The sequence below is a fragment of the Entelurus aequoreus genome, linkage group LG03, assembly GCF_033978785.1.
Source record: "Entelurus aequoreus isolate RoL-2023_Sb linkage group LG03, RoL_Eaeq_v1.1, whole genome shotgun sequence".
NCBI lineage: Eukaryota > Metazoa > Chordata > Actinopteri > Syngnathiformes > Syngnathidae > Entelurus > Entelurus aequoreus.
In genome coordinates, this window is record NC_084733.1 from 67374420 (window position 1) to 67390538 (window position 16119).

General features: G+C 38.1%; 1 protein-coding gene across 4 annotated transcripts in view; it reads left to right on the forward strand.

The window, feature by feature from the left end:
- The window catches only part of LOC133646781 (FERM domain-containing protein 5), a 205720-nt gene that overhangs the window by 177718 nt on the left and 11883 nt on the right, over nucleotides 1–16119 (forward strand). For 3 of the 4 annotated variants that reach the window (XM_062042548.1, XM_062042547.1, XM_062042545.1), the window contains 5 exons: nucleotides 1555–1618; nucleotides 1726–1817; nucleotides 3798–3872; nucleotides 6301–6369; nucleotides 7187–7293. In XM_062042548.1, the coding sequence (XP_061898532.1) occupies nucleotides 1555–1618; nucleotides 1726–1817; nucleotides 3798–3872; nucleotides 6301–6369; nucleotides 7187–7293 (407 nt within the window). The remainder of the gene's footprint in view (nucleotides 1–1554; nucleotides 1619–1725; nucleotides 1818–3797; nucleotides 3873–6300; nucleotides 6370–7186; nucleotides 7294–16119) is intronic. The other variant, XM_062042546.1, reaches the window with a different exon arrangement.

Here is a 16119-nt window from a genome sequence, read left to right on the forward strand (position 1 = left end):
ATATATATATATATATATATATATATATATATATATATATATATATATATATATATATATATATATATATATATATATATACACTACCGTTCAAAAGTTTGGGGTCACATTGAAATGTCCTTATTTTTTAAGGAAAAGCACTGTACTTTTCAATGAAGATAACTTTAAACTAGTCTTAACTTTAAAGAAATACACTCTATACATTGCTAATGTGACGGCGTGGCGAAGTTGATAGAGTGGCTGTGCCAGCAATCGGAGTGTTGCTGATTACTGGGGTTCAATTCCCACCTTCTACCTTCCTAGTCACGTCCGTTGTGTCCTTGGGCAAGACACTTCACCCTTTGCCTCTGATGGCTGCTAGTTAGCGCCTTGCATGGCAGCTCCCGTCACCAGTGTGTGAATGGGTAGATGCGGAAATACTGTCAAAGCGCTTTGAGTACCTTGAAGGTAGAAAAGCGCTATACAAGTATAACCCATTTATCATTTATAATGTGGTAAATGACTATTTTTTTTGGTGCAATGTCTACATAGGTGTATAGAGGCCCATTTCCAGCAACTATCACTCCAGTGTTCTAATGGTACAATGTGTTTGCTCATTGGCTCAGAAGGCTAATTGATGATTAGAAAACCCTTGTACAACCCTTGTGCAATCATGTTCACACATCTGAAAACAGTTTAGCTCGTTACAGAAGCTACAAAACTGACCTTCCTTTGAGCAGATTGAGTTTCTGGAGCATCACATTTGTGGGGTCAATTAAACGCTCAAAATGGCCAGAAAAAGAGAACTTTCATCTGAAACTCGACAGTCTATTCTTGTTCTTAGAAATGAAGGCTATTCCACAAAATTGTTTGGGTGACCCCAAACTTTTGAACTGTAGTGTATATATATATATATATATATATATATATATATATATATATATATATATATATATATATATATATATATATATATATATATATATATATATATATATATATATATATATATATATATATATATATATATATATATATATATATATATATATATATATATATATATATATATATATATATATTACCAGTACTTTAACATTAATATCATTTTATTAGTTTGTTTCCTTACCCCACAGTGTCATAAAATTGTTATTTTCAACTCCACAGCATTTTTGTGGACATTATTTATTGAGTGTAAATGACAACAACAAACGTGACCTAAATGACAGTCAAGTTCTGCTATTGACTCCCATTAAGATGTGGTGTACCTAATAAAGTGGCCAGTTTGCTTTTCCCTCGCACAGCTGGGACGCTTGCATCTGTCGCTCCTTGTAGAAAGAAACAATGCGAGCGTGTGATTAATTAGACGACTAATCACTTAATCGATTAATGTCTATTTAAACACTCGGCCTTGAAGTTGAAGAGTGTTTTTATTTTTCAGCATGAAGGACTTGTGTTTCCCTTCATTTTCCTTCAGAGAATATTCTCAAAATGTTGTTTTTTCTGCTCTATTGCTGCCTATTTGCCGTTTATGAACTCTTAATGAGCCTGTCTGCGCTCTCCTCCCCTGGACAGGAACGAGGTGACCAAACTGAAGTTCGAGGGCAAGATGTTTCACGTTAATTCTAACCAGAAGGAGGTGAGGGCACGACTTGCCGCCATGTGTGTTGTCAATCATTCCGCCTTCTGTTGCCCTCCGTGCCTTTTATTGTCCTGCACCTCTTTTTTTCCATTTCTAACGTGCAGGAAAAAAAGATGGTCCTGACTTACTTTGCACCCACACCTGAGGCATGCAAGCACCTATGGAAGTGCGGCGTGGAGAACCAAGCCTTCTACAAGTGAGTTGTTTAGGCTAGACCATGAGACCTTTTGGCTCGTCCTTATGAAGGAAGTCTTCAGAGGGGAGATGTTAAGATCCTCTTTCACACAAAGCCTCCAAGGCTGCATTAAAAATGAATGTGTGACTTACTATCACACTGTAAACATATTGAATAGTGTATGGAGACTAAATAATACAGTCGCCTTTTGTCCTCACATTCATGTTGTCAATGTTGTCTGTGTTGGCCCTGCGATGAGGTGGCGACTTGTCCAAGGTGTACCCCGCCTTCCGCCCGAGTGCAGTTGGGATAGGCTCTAGTGTTTCTTAACCAGTGTGGGGCCACGGGCGCCCCTTAGAATGTAATGTATCTGTTTTTCAGCTGCAGACCGTATAGGCAGCAGCGATACTCAGTTGTAATACACTTTTCCACCACTTGTGGCAGTAATGACAATACAAAACAAACAGAAGGAGTCGGGCACTAATGTCGTAGAGAAATTTCTCAAGTGCAGAAATTATGACTACAGTGATGAAGCTGTATTTAATTTGCACTTTAATTTTATAGACAGTTTAGTTAAGAAACATATTTATTATTAATTTAGTTTATTTATTTTAGCACAACATAATACATATTGTATGTACATGTATTGTTTATTTGGTTAGCACTGACCTAAGCCTAAGGTTATTCGTTAAATTAATAATATAACCTTTGTGATTAACACATGTTTTTATATTATTTGACAAGGTAGTAAACTGTTCAGTAGGTTAGATATAATTATTGATTAGTGGGACAGGTGAAAGTTAAGTCGGAGAAAATGTGGTAGTTTATAAATTAATTGATGTTTCTCTGCGGCCCGGTAGCAAATGCGTCACAGACTGGTACCGGTCCCCGGACCGGTGGTTGGGGATGGGGACCACTGCTCCATATGACAGATGTGTTTTTCTTTTTTAAATACTTATGGCAAAGAATAACACTTGTTACTGAGTCAAAGATCATCAATATCACAGGAGTTCTATGCTATTTTAAGGACTCACTGATTAAAAAAAATACATTAGTCAAAGATCATCTATGTAACAGGAGTGTGTTGCGGTTTTTAAGGATCTATTCACTGATAAAAATTAAAAAAAATACACTAGTCAAAGATTCTTTAAATGACAAGTGTGCCCTTCTTTTTAAGGACTTATTTCAAAATAAAAACACTTGTTTTTAAGGATCCTAAAAATAAAAGCACACTCCTTCCTGTCATACAGAGGATCTTTGAATCATGTATACTTTTTTCATCAGTAAGTCTTTAAAAAAAAAGAGAAGACTCCTGTTGTATAAATAATCTTTGACTATTGTTTTTTTTGCAATACGTCCTGCAAAAAGAAGAGCACTCCTGTCATATGTAGGGAATCTTTAACTCGTGCAGTGGTTCGCAAACTTTTTTCACTAAGTACCACCTCATTATTATTTGGCTCTCCAATTACCACCATAATAACCAACATTAGAATACAGTACATAGTAGGCTTAAGTATCCATTTAAAACAAGGCAGTTTTTTTAACAAGTATATTTCATATTTTTGGCCAGTCTAACGTTACACACAGTTTGAACAGTAACACTGTGTTTGAATATAGGAAAATAAAATAGTCTACTTTAATTTAAGTTATTCCTTGGCGTACCACTAGTGGCACACGCACCACAGTTTAAGAATAATTGCACTAGTTGAATATCCTCTATATGACAGGAGCTCTGCTTTTAAAAAAAAAAAAGACTAGCACTGGAAGTCAACAATCCTTTAAATAGGAGCTCTTTTTTTTTAAGAACCGACAACAAAAACATGGTCAAATACTCTCTATGACAGGAGTGTGCTGTTGTTTTTAAGGTTTCGACTGATTTAGAAAAATCCCCACAAGTCAAAGATCCTCTATGTTTCAGAGGTGCTGTGGTATTATTACAACAATTCTTATGTTTGTGATGATTTTTTCTTCCTTGTTCCTCGTGGTGTTTGTCACGTCAAGGCTGGAGAAGTCCAGTCAGGTGCGCACCATGTCCAGCAGCAACTTGTTCTTCAAGGGCAGTCGTTTCCGTTACAGGTAAACTACAAAGTACTCAGTGGGACACACGAAATAAGGGTTTTTATTTTTGCAGTACAACCAAGTACAGTAATATTTCTGCACAAAATGTGTACTTTATAATCACAATATACAGTACACACATTACATGAAACATCCTGCTTCACACATATCATTCTGCATTCGTTCTTTCTGGTACTTATATATAGTAACGCTATTAACTTTAGCGTTAATATATATATATTATATATATATATATATATATATATATATATATATATATATATATATATATATATATATATATATATATATATATATATATATATATATATATATATATATATATATATATATATATATATATATTATAGCCAATTAGCCTGTTCACCTGTGGGATGTTCCAACTTTCTCAGTCTTTTTTGCCACTTGTTCCAGCTTTTTTAAAACATGTTGCAGGCATCTAATTACAAAATGAGCTAATATTTGCAAAAAATGACAAAGTTTTCCAGTTCGAACGTTAAGTATCTTGTCAAAAGCAAAGCAATTTTTCCATAAGAAATTATTTAAATCCAATGAATTACTTCTAGATACACAAAACATTTTATAGAGAATATTTATAGTTTTACCAACAAAAAACAATGTGAAATAAAATATGAATTATGAAAGAAATATATAAATGAACATTTATCATCACTTTTACCTTTTACTGGAGACTCTTGTTGGCGAGGAGAGCGACTACGACTATGACTTCTTTCTTGACATCAATAGTGTTTCTCACCTTCTTTATCAAAGTTGGGCCCTCTGGTGGATTATTTAGCTTTTTTTTTATTTTATTTTGTAAAATAAAAAAAATAACAGAGACAGAGTCACTAAATGGACTACTTTGTTACGCGCGATGTATAAATCGGACGGGTATGAAAACCGGGGCAAAATTTTCAGTGTACACCGAATCATACGAAAAGTGAACATATAAAAAGGTAAGGCACCACTCTGACGAAAAAAGTGTCAACACTTGAAGGTTATTGTTTTGGTTTACACAGGGCCAGCCAGCCCTTGGCATACAAACTCGATGCGATTGTTTAGAGCCACAACCACTGGGGGAAGGTCACATGATCATGGCGACCGGTCACTTCAGTTGCTGATCATCAACGCTGTTGTTGCTTGTTTGACTATGAGGGAATGACCTCATGAATACAATTATACTTTATTTTTGATCAACTTCTAATCAGTGGTGACTCAACATCCATCCATCCACTTTCTACCGCTTGTGACTCAACATGTCTTTAGTAATTGTTTTAAACAGGTTTAGCAGCACCGCGGCCACGTTCATTCAAAACCCCATCAAGGTAATTGCTAATTTAGCATCCCTTCGAACGTAGTCATTGTGACAGATACGCGGCTCTATTTCTAAAATAACTGCACTATTTACATTTTTATTGTTGCTGAACCTTTCCCCCAAACATATTATGTCTAAATAACATTTGTTTCTTCATAATTTTGCTCATTCATTGGGTTTTGTGTACTTTTTTCATGAATGCCAAAACAACATAGTAGTTTTGCATTAGCTTCACTGGCCATACCAAATTCTTATCTTTTCCTTTTCGTATAAACTTTGGACATTATCAACACATCACACAAACACATGACTATTGAACTGATTTGTAAGGCAATCAATGATATTGACTGTGATCAAACTGTGGAGGGGGGCGTGGCCTGCGGGCCGGCAGCGAAGCGGGGTGTGCCAGGACCGGCCTCGAAGTCAGCGACAGGTGCGTAGATGGCCCAGGTGGGCCTTATTATCTAATCACCTGTCGCTCTGTTTAAGCAGCAGCCAGGGAGAAGAGGTGGGGGGAGCTGGCATGAGGGCGGAGCATTGCCAGCAGGCGTTTGAGAGGGTTAAAAAGGCCCTCTGCCAGGAGCCGATCCTGCACATGCCTGCTCCGTCCACTGGACCAGATCTAGAGCACCCTTTTGGGTGAGGTCAGTTAGTGGGCTGGTCAGGTCCACAAACCGGGGGATAAACCTCCGGTAGTAACCTGCCAGACCCAAAAACTGTCTCACCTCTTTTTTCGTCTGCGATTGCAGCTGTTTTGTCTACCTGCGGGCGCACCTGCCCTCCTCCCAAGTGGTACCCCAAAATTACGGGGTGCGTAAGGTGCGCACTTACAGCAACCTCTTCTCCCCGGCTGCTGCTTAAACAGAGCGACAGGTGATTAGATAATAAGGCCCACCTGGGCCATCTACGCACCAGTCGCTGGCTTCGAGCCTGGTCCTGGCACACCCCGCTTTGTTGCCGGCCCGCAGGCCACGCCCCCCCTCCACACAAACATATTGGAAACTTGTGCTGTAGCTGTATGGCATTAATGGCTGCTCATCTGTGTACACAGTCAATAATACTCATCTTGCTGCTTTCGTTTTGGTTAACACAAACTGTGTTATTAAACAGTGGTCGTGTGGCAAAAGAGGTGATGGAGCAAAGTGCCAAAATCAAACGGGAACCTCCGGAAATACACAGGTAATGTTTCTTTCTCGTGTACTTGCAACAGCGTATCATTACTATTTAGAGCAGGGGTCCCCAAACTACGGCCCGCGGGCCGGATTCCCAGCGTCCAAATTCAGGCCCGCGGGAAGTCCCAAGTATAAAAAAAATAAATAAATAAAACTTCTTTTTTTTTTTTTTAAATTATTAATATTTTTCTTATCTACTTTGTACCGCTTGCTACTCACGGTGTCTCCTAGCCGCTCAGGCAAATCATATTGTCTAAAAATGCATTTTCTCATCGATAACGTGACATCATCGCGCGCGCGGAAAGTGCGCTATATATATCTAATATATATATATATATATTTGATATATATATATATATTATATATATATTTGATGTATATATATATATATATATATATATATATATATATATATATATATATATATATATATATACATCAAATATATATATAATATATATATATATAATATACATATATCTATATCTATATATATATATCTATCTATATATATATATACATATATATAGATATAAATATATATATATATATATATTTATATCTATATATATGTATATATCTATATCTATATATATATATATATATATATATATATATATATATATATATATATATATATATATATATATATATATATATATATATATATATATATATATATATATATATACAGCCCGGCCCCCGGCCAAATTGTTTTAACCCAATGCGGCCCCCGAGTCAAAAAGTTTAGGGACCCCTGATTTAGAGTGTCTATTCAAGTTTGACAACATGGTGACGTTCATTGGTGTGTGTTCACGGTGCAGGGCCGGCATGGTTCCCAGCCGGAGTTGCCCATCCATCACTCACGGACCTCGTCTCAGCAGCGTACCGCGCACACGCCGCAGAGCCGTGCACATATCCATCATGGAGGGTATGCATTCCCGACACTCTAGCGTGATTATTCCTCCAAGCTGATCGAAAAGTGCACGGAGCCTCATGTGGTTTCATCCGGGAAGTATTCAACATGGCTAACGTGTGTGCTTCTTAAAGTCATTTTCATATGAAAGATCCTCCCCTCCCGTGGGAAAAAGACACACTTGTTGTTACTCGAGCCGTCTGGCCCCGTTTGCCTCATGACAGCTGGCAGGACATTCTGCAGGTGTGTGCGTCAGTCAACACAGTGCATATTTTTTTCCCCTTTATTTCAATATACAGTATAAGTTATAAAGAAAAAACATCATAAATGTTAAGATAAAATCAACATAGCCGTGAAAGTTTAATAATAAGGTTGCTTGAATCAAATTTTCTAAGGCCTATGTGTCAAAGTCAAGAATGAATTATCTATGGCCGGGGTGATATCTGATTAGTATTAGAACACAGCCTGTCAGGTTCAAACACTGATGACATCTATTAAACAGGACAAGAAGCAAGGAATTAAACAGAGACTCAATGAGGAGAAACACGTACACCTGTACCCTTGGACAGTGTTCCACGCTCTGACGAAAGATTGTACGCCTCCTCTTTTATTTGGACTTTCCCTGATTTCATGACAACAGCTGTTTCTAAGGGAGGGGGGTCGTAAACAGCCATCGCCTTTGATTACAAACAGTTCAAAGAAAAGGTCGTAAAACAGTTAAAAGAAAAGGTCGCCTGGAGGGGAGTCTGGTCCTGCTTCCTCTCCGTGTTGTAGTTTTCGGGTCAAGACAAAATCTTTCTGTGGATTACAATACATCAAAGAAACAACACCTTCATGTTGCTTCCTATCCTACTCAGTGGAGTTTTACAAGCCTTCTTCTTGGTAGCATCAAAGACAGCTTTTGTCCTCTCGCCGGGCGAGCTCATGGTAACACAAAGTTTTGTGATAACTTAGATACAATTATTCTGACACAGCCTGTTGCTGTTTTGCACGCACCAATACTCCATCAGTGTTGGTGCTAGGAATTTTTTCAAAATGGGGTCCCAGGGACCCCATCAAGTCATAAAAATGGGGTCCCACAGTACATTTTTGGGGTCCCCCTTTTTTGTAAGCGTTTTAAAAACAAATGATAAATGTATGCATTATCCTGTTATATCTCACATTGTATATTGTGTTTTAGAAAAAGGTTGTCATAAACATTAATTCATTAAAAAAAAATTATAAAAATGTAAATGTATTCAGTTATAAACATTCATTCACTTTCTTCTTTCCTTCATGGATCTAAACTTTACCGCTGCCGGTATTTTTTTCTGTATTTTTATTGTAATATTTTCAGAATGTGTTTGTTATATTTTTAGCTTAAATAAGACAAAGAAAACAATCTGAAGTTGTATTTATTTTTTAGTTTTAAGCCATGATTTTAATAGTCTGTGCAGAGATTTTCCTCCATGTGGCTCCTGAGCTAGAATAAGTTTGACACCCCTGTTCTAAGGCCTTGTTCACACTGCAAGTCAATTCCCTTTTTTTTCTCTGTACATGACCTGTATCGGGGTCGCGGGGGGCGCTGGAGCCTGTGACCTGTATCGGACTTTTCATGTCAGTGTGAGCAGTGCAATTGTCAATTTTTCAAATCCGACCCAGGCCTCTTCCGTATGTGGATATAAATCAGACACGTATCCGATGCGACTGCAGTCAGAACGATCGGCTCGCGTTCATCCAACCAATACAACATCAAAAAGCGATAAGTGTCATCCTTCGCCAAAACGGTTGTAAAATAAATAATTGACAAATGAGCAGAAAACAGTTGAAAATAATGTTTTAGGAACTCACGTCAATATTCCACCACTCCTGTCTCTGATTACTTGCCAACACGGTTAAGAAAATGTTCACCTGGATTGCAGAAAATCCTTGAAATTGTCACAAATGCGCCACGACTGAGACCGACTACAATTGGTAAACACTGCAGCATGTGTGACGTCATACGGGTCAGATTGCGTTCACATTACACATTGCTTTTTTTTGTAAACCATTACATAAAAAGATCGGATTTGACAGAAAATATCCGAACCCTGTAGTGCGAACGTAGGCTGGGACTACCATCTGGGAATGTGAATCTTACAATTATATTCGATTGCCGGGGGGACAATTCGATTCTGAATTGATTCTCGATTCAAACCAATTCCCGCAATATATTATTTGGTATAAAAATTAGGGCTGTCAGAAGTAACGAGTTAAATAATGTGATTAATCACAAAACATGATCGCATTAATCATGTATGTTGCAGATTAATCACACAAATTATTTTTAACTCCTTTACTTTTTTTTTTTTTTAAATTTAAAATTTTTTTTTAAATTTTAATAATGTCCTGCCCAGCTTCTCGGGCAAATCATATAGCAGATGTAGACGCCCATATCGGCTGTTCAGATTTACTTTACAAAAGAGAAGTGTAGGATACTTCTCTTGTTGCCTTACTTGTATTTTGACTTTATTAAATGTATTTATATTATCATTTGGTGCAGCCGGGCCGGAGCAGGGGGGGATAGAAAGAGAGAAAAAGGAAGACAGAGGGGGGAATTGTGGGGACAAGAGGGGGATTAGACAGAGACAAAAACAACAACAGCAAACACAACAACAACAGAGCAACATCAGCAAATACGACATGTACAAATATGATGGTAAAAGTAATAGCAAATAAGCAGTTAGCGAAAATAAAAAAATAATACAGAAATGACAATGAGCATTATTACACTAAAAATGGAGCAATATGAATACCAATAGAAATAGTGCTATTGATAATAAACAATACCAATACTTTACCTTTATTATCAACAATACAATTGTTCAAATGCAACAATACATATACGTAATGATAACTTGAGATACGAAAGAATGCAGAAAAATGGAGGGGAAGAAAGAGAAGCAACCTACATTAACCTTGTAGATTGTTATAGTAACATTAGGTTAAGCTTTGTCAGTGTGCCATGTGTTATACCCAGTTCACCCTAGGGCAACAACGTTAATATATGTTTGATGAAACGTGATTATGTGCATGAGTGTATGTGTGCATATGTACTTGTATATGTACAGTATGTGTATATGTGTGCTTGTACAGTGAATGTATATGTACAGTATGTGTATATGTGTGTACAGCGAATGTATATGTACAGTATGTGTATACAGTATGTGTGTTTGAACAGTGAATGTATATGTACAGTATGTGTATATGTGTGTTTGTACAGTGAATGTATATGTACAGTATATGTATGTGTGTGTTTGTACAGTGAATGTATATGTGTAGTATGTGTATGTGTGTGTTTGTACAGTGAGTGTATATGTACAGTATGTGTATATGTATGTTTTTACAGTGAATGTATATGTACAGTATGTGTATACAGTATGTTTGTATAATGAATGTGCGTGTGGATGTACGAACTTTGAGTGTGTAAATATGTACTGTATTTATTTGTATATGTATGTGGGAGCGTAGGTACCTATGTATGTCTGTATGTATGTGTGTGAGTATATGTGAATTTGCATGTACAATACATTTGACTCCCAGTGTGTGCGGGAGCCAGAGTACGGCCCCAGCCTCCCCGAGAGCCCATCCCACAAACAGTAGGTGTGGTGCCCAGGGAACCAGGGGCCACCGCCCCCACGCAGCCAAGCCGGACAGCGCCAGGAACCCCAGAGCCTGGCCCACCGTGCCGCCCACAAGGGCCAGCAGCAGGCCGCAGACAGACGCACCCGGCAGAGGACAAGGCACGAGAAAAGCAGGGGGCAGCCAGACCCCAAGCCAGCGAGAGACCACACCCCACATGGACAGAAAGGCGGGACGCCCCGCCCTAGGGGCCCGGAGACCCCCCGCAACCGGACGGGAAGACCACCCCCGCCCCACCGGCAACCGGGCCCCCACGAGCCCCCCCCCCCACCCCCGGAGAGCGCGGCGAGGCCAGCCCACGGCCACCCCACCCAAGCCGGCCGCCACAGGACCACCCAGCACGGGGCCACGGGAACCATCCACCCCACCCGCAGGGACCCCAACGATGGAGATGGAACAACCAGCAACCGCCCCGCCGAGTCCCCCCCCTGAGGTAGGGGAAATAAATAAATAAAATAAATAAATACATAATAATAATAATAATAAAATATATTAAAAAATAAGAATAAATAAATCATTAAATCTATTTATAAAAAAAAAAAAAGAATTAAAAGAAGATCACAAACATGCTGACCCACAAGGTCGCTACCCCAACAACTGGCCGACTCGCAGCACCTCGGAATACCCTGCAGCACCAAGCTACCACAGTAGACCCGGAAGGGATGGACGGTGGGACCCAGGAGCTCCAGACACGCAGTCCGGATGCAGTAGCCTGAGGCGCCGACCCCCACCCGACAGGCAGGCCCAGAACGTACCCCCAGAAATATACATACATATATATATATACATACACATAAACATACACATGTACACATACACACACATACACATGCATACACATACACATATATATACATACATACATACACACACACACACACACACACACACACACACACACACACACACACATACACATACATATATACAGTTTGTCAGCCCCGACAACCACCACGCGCGCGCGCTGCCACCAGTCACAACATCAGCCACCCCCCCTGCACCAGACCCAGCAGCCACGGGCGCCCACACCACAAACAAACGGCAGCAGAAACAGCAGCCACAACACCCCCAGACAGCCAGCACCACCCAATCAAATCAAAGCGATCAAAAAAAAACTGCGACCGGCAACCACACCCCAACAGGATCACAGAGACCAGCCAGCGCCAGCCCGCCAGCAAGCCCAAACGCCAACACGCAAACAAGAGACACCAACACCCCCCCCCCCCCCCCCCCCCCCACAAAAGACCCCACCACCCCAACCCAAACCCGCACAAACACACCACCGCCCAAACAACCGAGACACAGTATCCAGACCAGACACGGGCGCTGCGCCGCCACCACATCAAGTCGCCAACAGAGACCCCACAGCGCAAGGTCAGGCAACATGAACACGGACCCCACCCAACAGGAAGCGAGACCCGCGCGACGCCACACACAAATAAATAATAAGATTAAACAAAAATAATAATAATTAAAAAATAATAATAATAATAATAAAATGAAATACAAATTAAATTAAATTAAAGATAACAAATACAAATAATTAAATAAAATAAAGTAAGTAAATAATAAAAATTATTTAAAAAAAAAAAAAAAAAAAAAAGCTCCTTTACCTTAACCGCAGATTATATATATTTTTCCTGTATGACATTCTAACAATAAAATTGCATTTTTGTCTAAATAGGCAAGACAAGTGTATTTACAGAGCACAATTTGTACACAAGGCATTTCAAAGTGCTCTACAGAAAATTACAAGAAGGCAAAATAAGCATAAAATGATCATAAAATTTATCATAATTCATTCCAATGTTTATTCAAAGACTGTAGATAAAATATTATTAAAAAAATACAGGGGCATTAAAAAATATATATAAGTAAGTAATAATATGATTCATTCAAATTTAAAAGTGTGATTAATTTGATTATTATTTTTTTTAAATAATGGTTTGACAGCACTAATAGAAATGATAAAACCTTTTCAGGTTACAAAAGCTCCTCTTGGTTGCTGACGTATGGCGTATACGGCCAGTCAGTATGGCTTAAAGACATATTTTGAAAAATGTATCTTCTAACTTATAATTTTTTTTGACACATTTTAGAAAATTATGAGTCGATTTACAATCAGAATAAATACGAATCGCAATTCGGATGGCAATTGAATGAATGTTTTCAGCATGCCTATTACCTACAACCCCATGAAAAAAGCAAAATGGTTTGTTCCGCCTGGATTGAGCCTACACACTTGACTCAACACAGCTGCACCAACATTTTGGAGCAAGGTGATTGTAAAAGTAGAAATACACCAAAACTATTTGTGGCAGCATCACTTTTGCTTCTCATTGCCCATAATGGTGGTGCGTTCAATGACCCTTATTAAAGTTAGAAACAGAAGGGGAACTTCATTTATTTATTTATTTTTTGCTTATCGTTCACAATTCTTATGAGAGACAAGAAGACAGAAGTTTTTGTTTTTTTTAATGCTAACATGTAAAAATTGTTTCAACACAATGTGATAGGAGACCAATCTGTATAGACTGAAAAACATGAACAATCATATTACAGTATCTGTAAAGTATTATTTCATGTTTTGTTTGTACACAGTGTGATAACACGCATGACATGCTGCGTGCATCATGATCAATATACAAAATGTGACTCACTCGATGGACAGTTGTGCGTTTGGTCCAGCTGGTGGGGGACGTTTTTCCGGTTTATTTGGGTAAGCACTCCATTTACGTTGAAATAGCTTGGCTTCAAGTTCCACATTTAGAGCTTTGAGTCAAGCCGACCTCACTCTCTCGGCTTTCGTCTGCTCCGACGTCTCATCCTTCTTTCGTGATGCTTCTGAAAGCAGCAGTTCATCCTCCATATATTCAGCTTCAAAAAGATAAGGTTGTGAATCCTCTTTTGACCAAAAATAGTCATCATGTTGTCTATTACCAAGTCTGCCATGATTACAAAACACATTCGCGTTTGTTTCCGGAAGTCAGTTGGCATTGATTAAAATGACCAAAATACGGTAAATATTGTCATGAATGTGTCTGTTATTACATATGATACATATATTCATATATATACTTGCAGTGTGTGTATATAAAACGTTAGAAGTTGCTTTAGAGGGCTTTGAAGGCTACGATGACTCATTAGCCGCATCTTCCAAGCATTTTTTTATCATCTTAAATTTCCTTAAAAAAAAGAAAAAGTAATGTGTTCTTGTCTGTAATGATTTTAAAAGATAGACAAAATTCCCCCCAAAAAGTGCAGTTCCCCTCTAAAGACAAAGGGAGACTGACATGATACACTATTATGATTCATATTACCTACTGATGATAATTATATGTCCATCCATCCATTTTCTACCGCTTGTCATATGTGAAACAGCCAATGTCTACTTTACACTCTGAAGTAAAGGGACAAACTTGACAGATTTATAATCATGTTTAAGTGAATAATAGATTATATGGCTATTGAAATCCGTCTTAGGACCACTTTATATTGAATTTGTTAGTACTGTTGTTAGTAACTTTACATACACTTGTAAAAAACAATGTCATGGCTGTCTGACATCATATGGACAAAGATAAGACCTTCTGGAGGAAAGTTCCGTGGTCAGATGAATACTTAGCAATATGTTTGGAGGAGAAAAGGTGAGGCCTTTAATCCCAGGAAGAACATTCCTACCGTCAAGCATGGTGGTGGTAGTATTATGCTCTGGGCCTGTTTTGCTGCCAATGGAACAGGTGCTTTACAGAGAGTAAATGGGACAATGAAAAAGGAGGATTACCTCCAAATTCTTCAGGGCAACCTAAAATCATCAGCCTAGAGGTTGGGTCTTGGGCGCATTTGGGTGTTCCAACAGGACAATGACCCCAAACACACGTCAAAAGTGGTAAAGGATTAGGCTAGAATTAAGGTTTTAGAATGACCTTCCCAAAGTCCTGACTTAAACGTGTGGACAATGCTGAAGAAACAAGTCCATGTCAGAAAACCAACAAATTTAGCTGAACTGCACCAATTTTGTCAAGAGGAGTGGTCAAAAGTTCAACCAGAAGCTTGTGGATGGCTACCAAAAGCGCCTTATTGCAGTGAAACTTGCCAAGGGACATGCAACCAAATATTAACATTGCTGTATGTATACTTTTGACCCAGCAGATTTGGTCATATTTTCAGTAGACCCATAATAAATTCATAAACGAACCAAACTTCATGAATGTTGTTTTGTGACCAACAAGTATGTGCTCCAATCACTCTATCACAAAAAAATAAGAGTTGTAGGAATTATTGGAAACTCAAGACAGCCATGACATTATGTTCTTTACAAGTGTATGTAAACTTTTGATCACGACTGTATATATATTTAGAGAGTGATGCATCTACGATAGATATGTCAAAATCTCAATAACTGCTCACTGCAATTCCCAAAATGTGTAAGTAATAGTGTAAAAAAGTAAAAACTAATGTCCACTGCAGTGGAGGGTGGTTGTCAGGAGGATAAGTGAAGAGTTGTATTATTGCAGGGGTGTCCAAACTTTTTCCACTGAGGGCCGCACACTGAAAAATCAAAGCAAGCGGGGGCCATTTTGATATTTTTTTATTTAAAAAACCAATACAATATATGTATAAAAAAATATACACTTAGGCCTCCACTCAGGCTTGATCCCAGGGACCCCAAAGGGTTTTGTTAAAAAAAATATTTAAAATGTGTCATTATTCAGTATTATTATTTTTATTATTATTCAAGTTTTAAATCCATAGATCAACATTAGGTCTGTCTGTCAATATAACGTTTTTAAAGATTTAAGTCGTATGCTCTTTTGGTCAAAGAAAACCCTGTTTTTTTATGGAAAAAACACAAAATATGCAATATTTTCACCCAATAACATTTTTAAGTGGAATATTTGAGATTATATAATAATTGGAGCCTTAAAAAGGTCAATAACTCATAACACCATTGATTTTAACTCATTATTATTTTTTGAGCGATGACACTTAAAAACAAATCACACAAAAATGATTGGGGAACCAAAAGGGTTCTACTCATTAAAGTGTTAAAACATAAATGATACATTTTTTTTACTGTTTACTTTTAACACAATAATCTCGAGATCAACTTCAGATCTATCCGTCAATTATAAGTTGTATTTTTGTATATGTTTTTTGTTTGTTCGTTTTAGGCTCTTC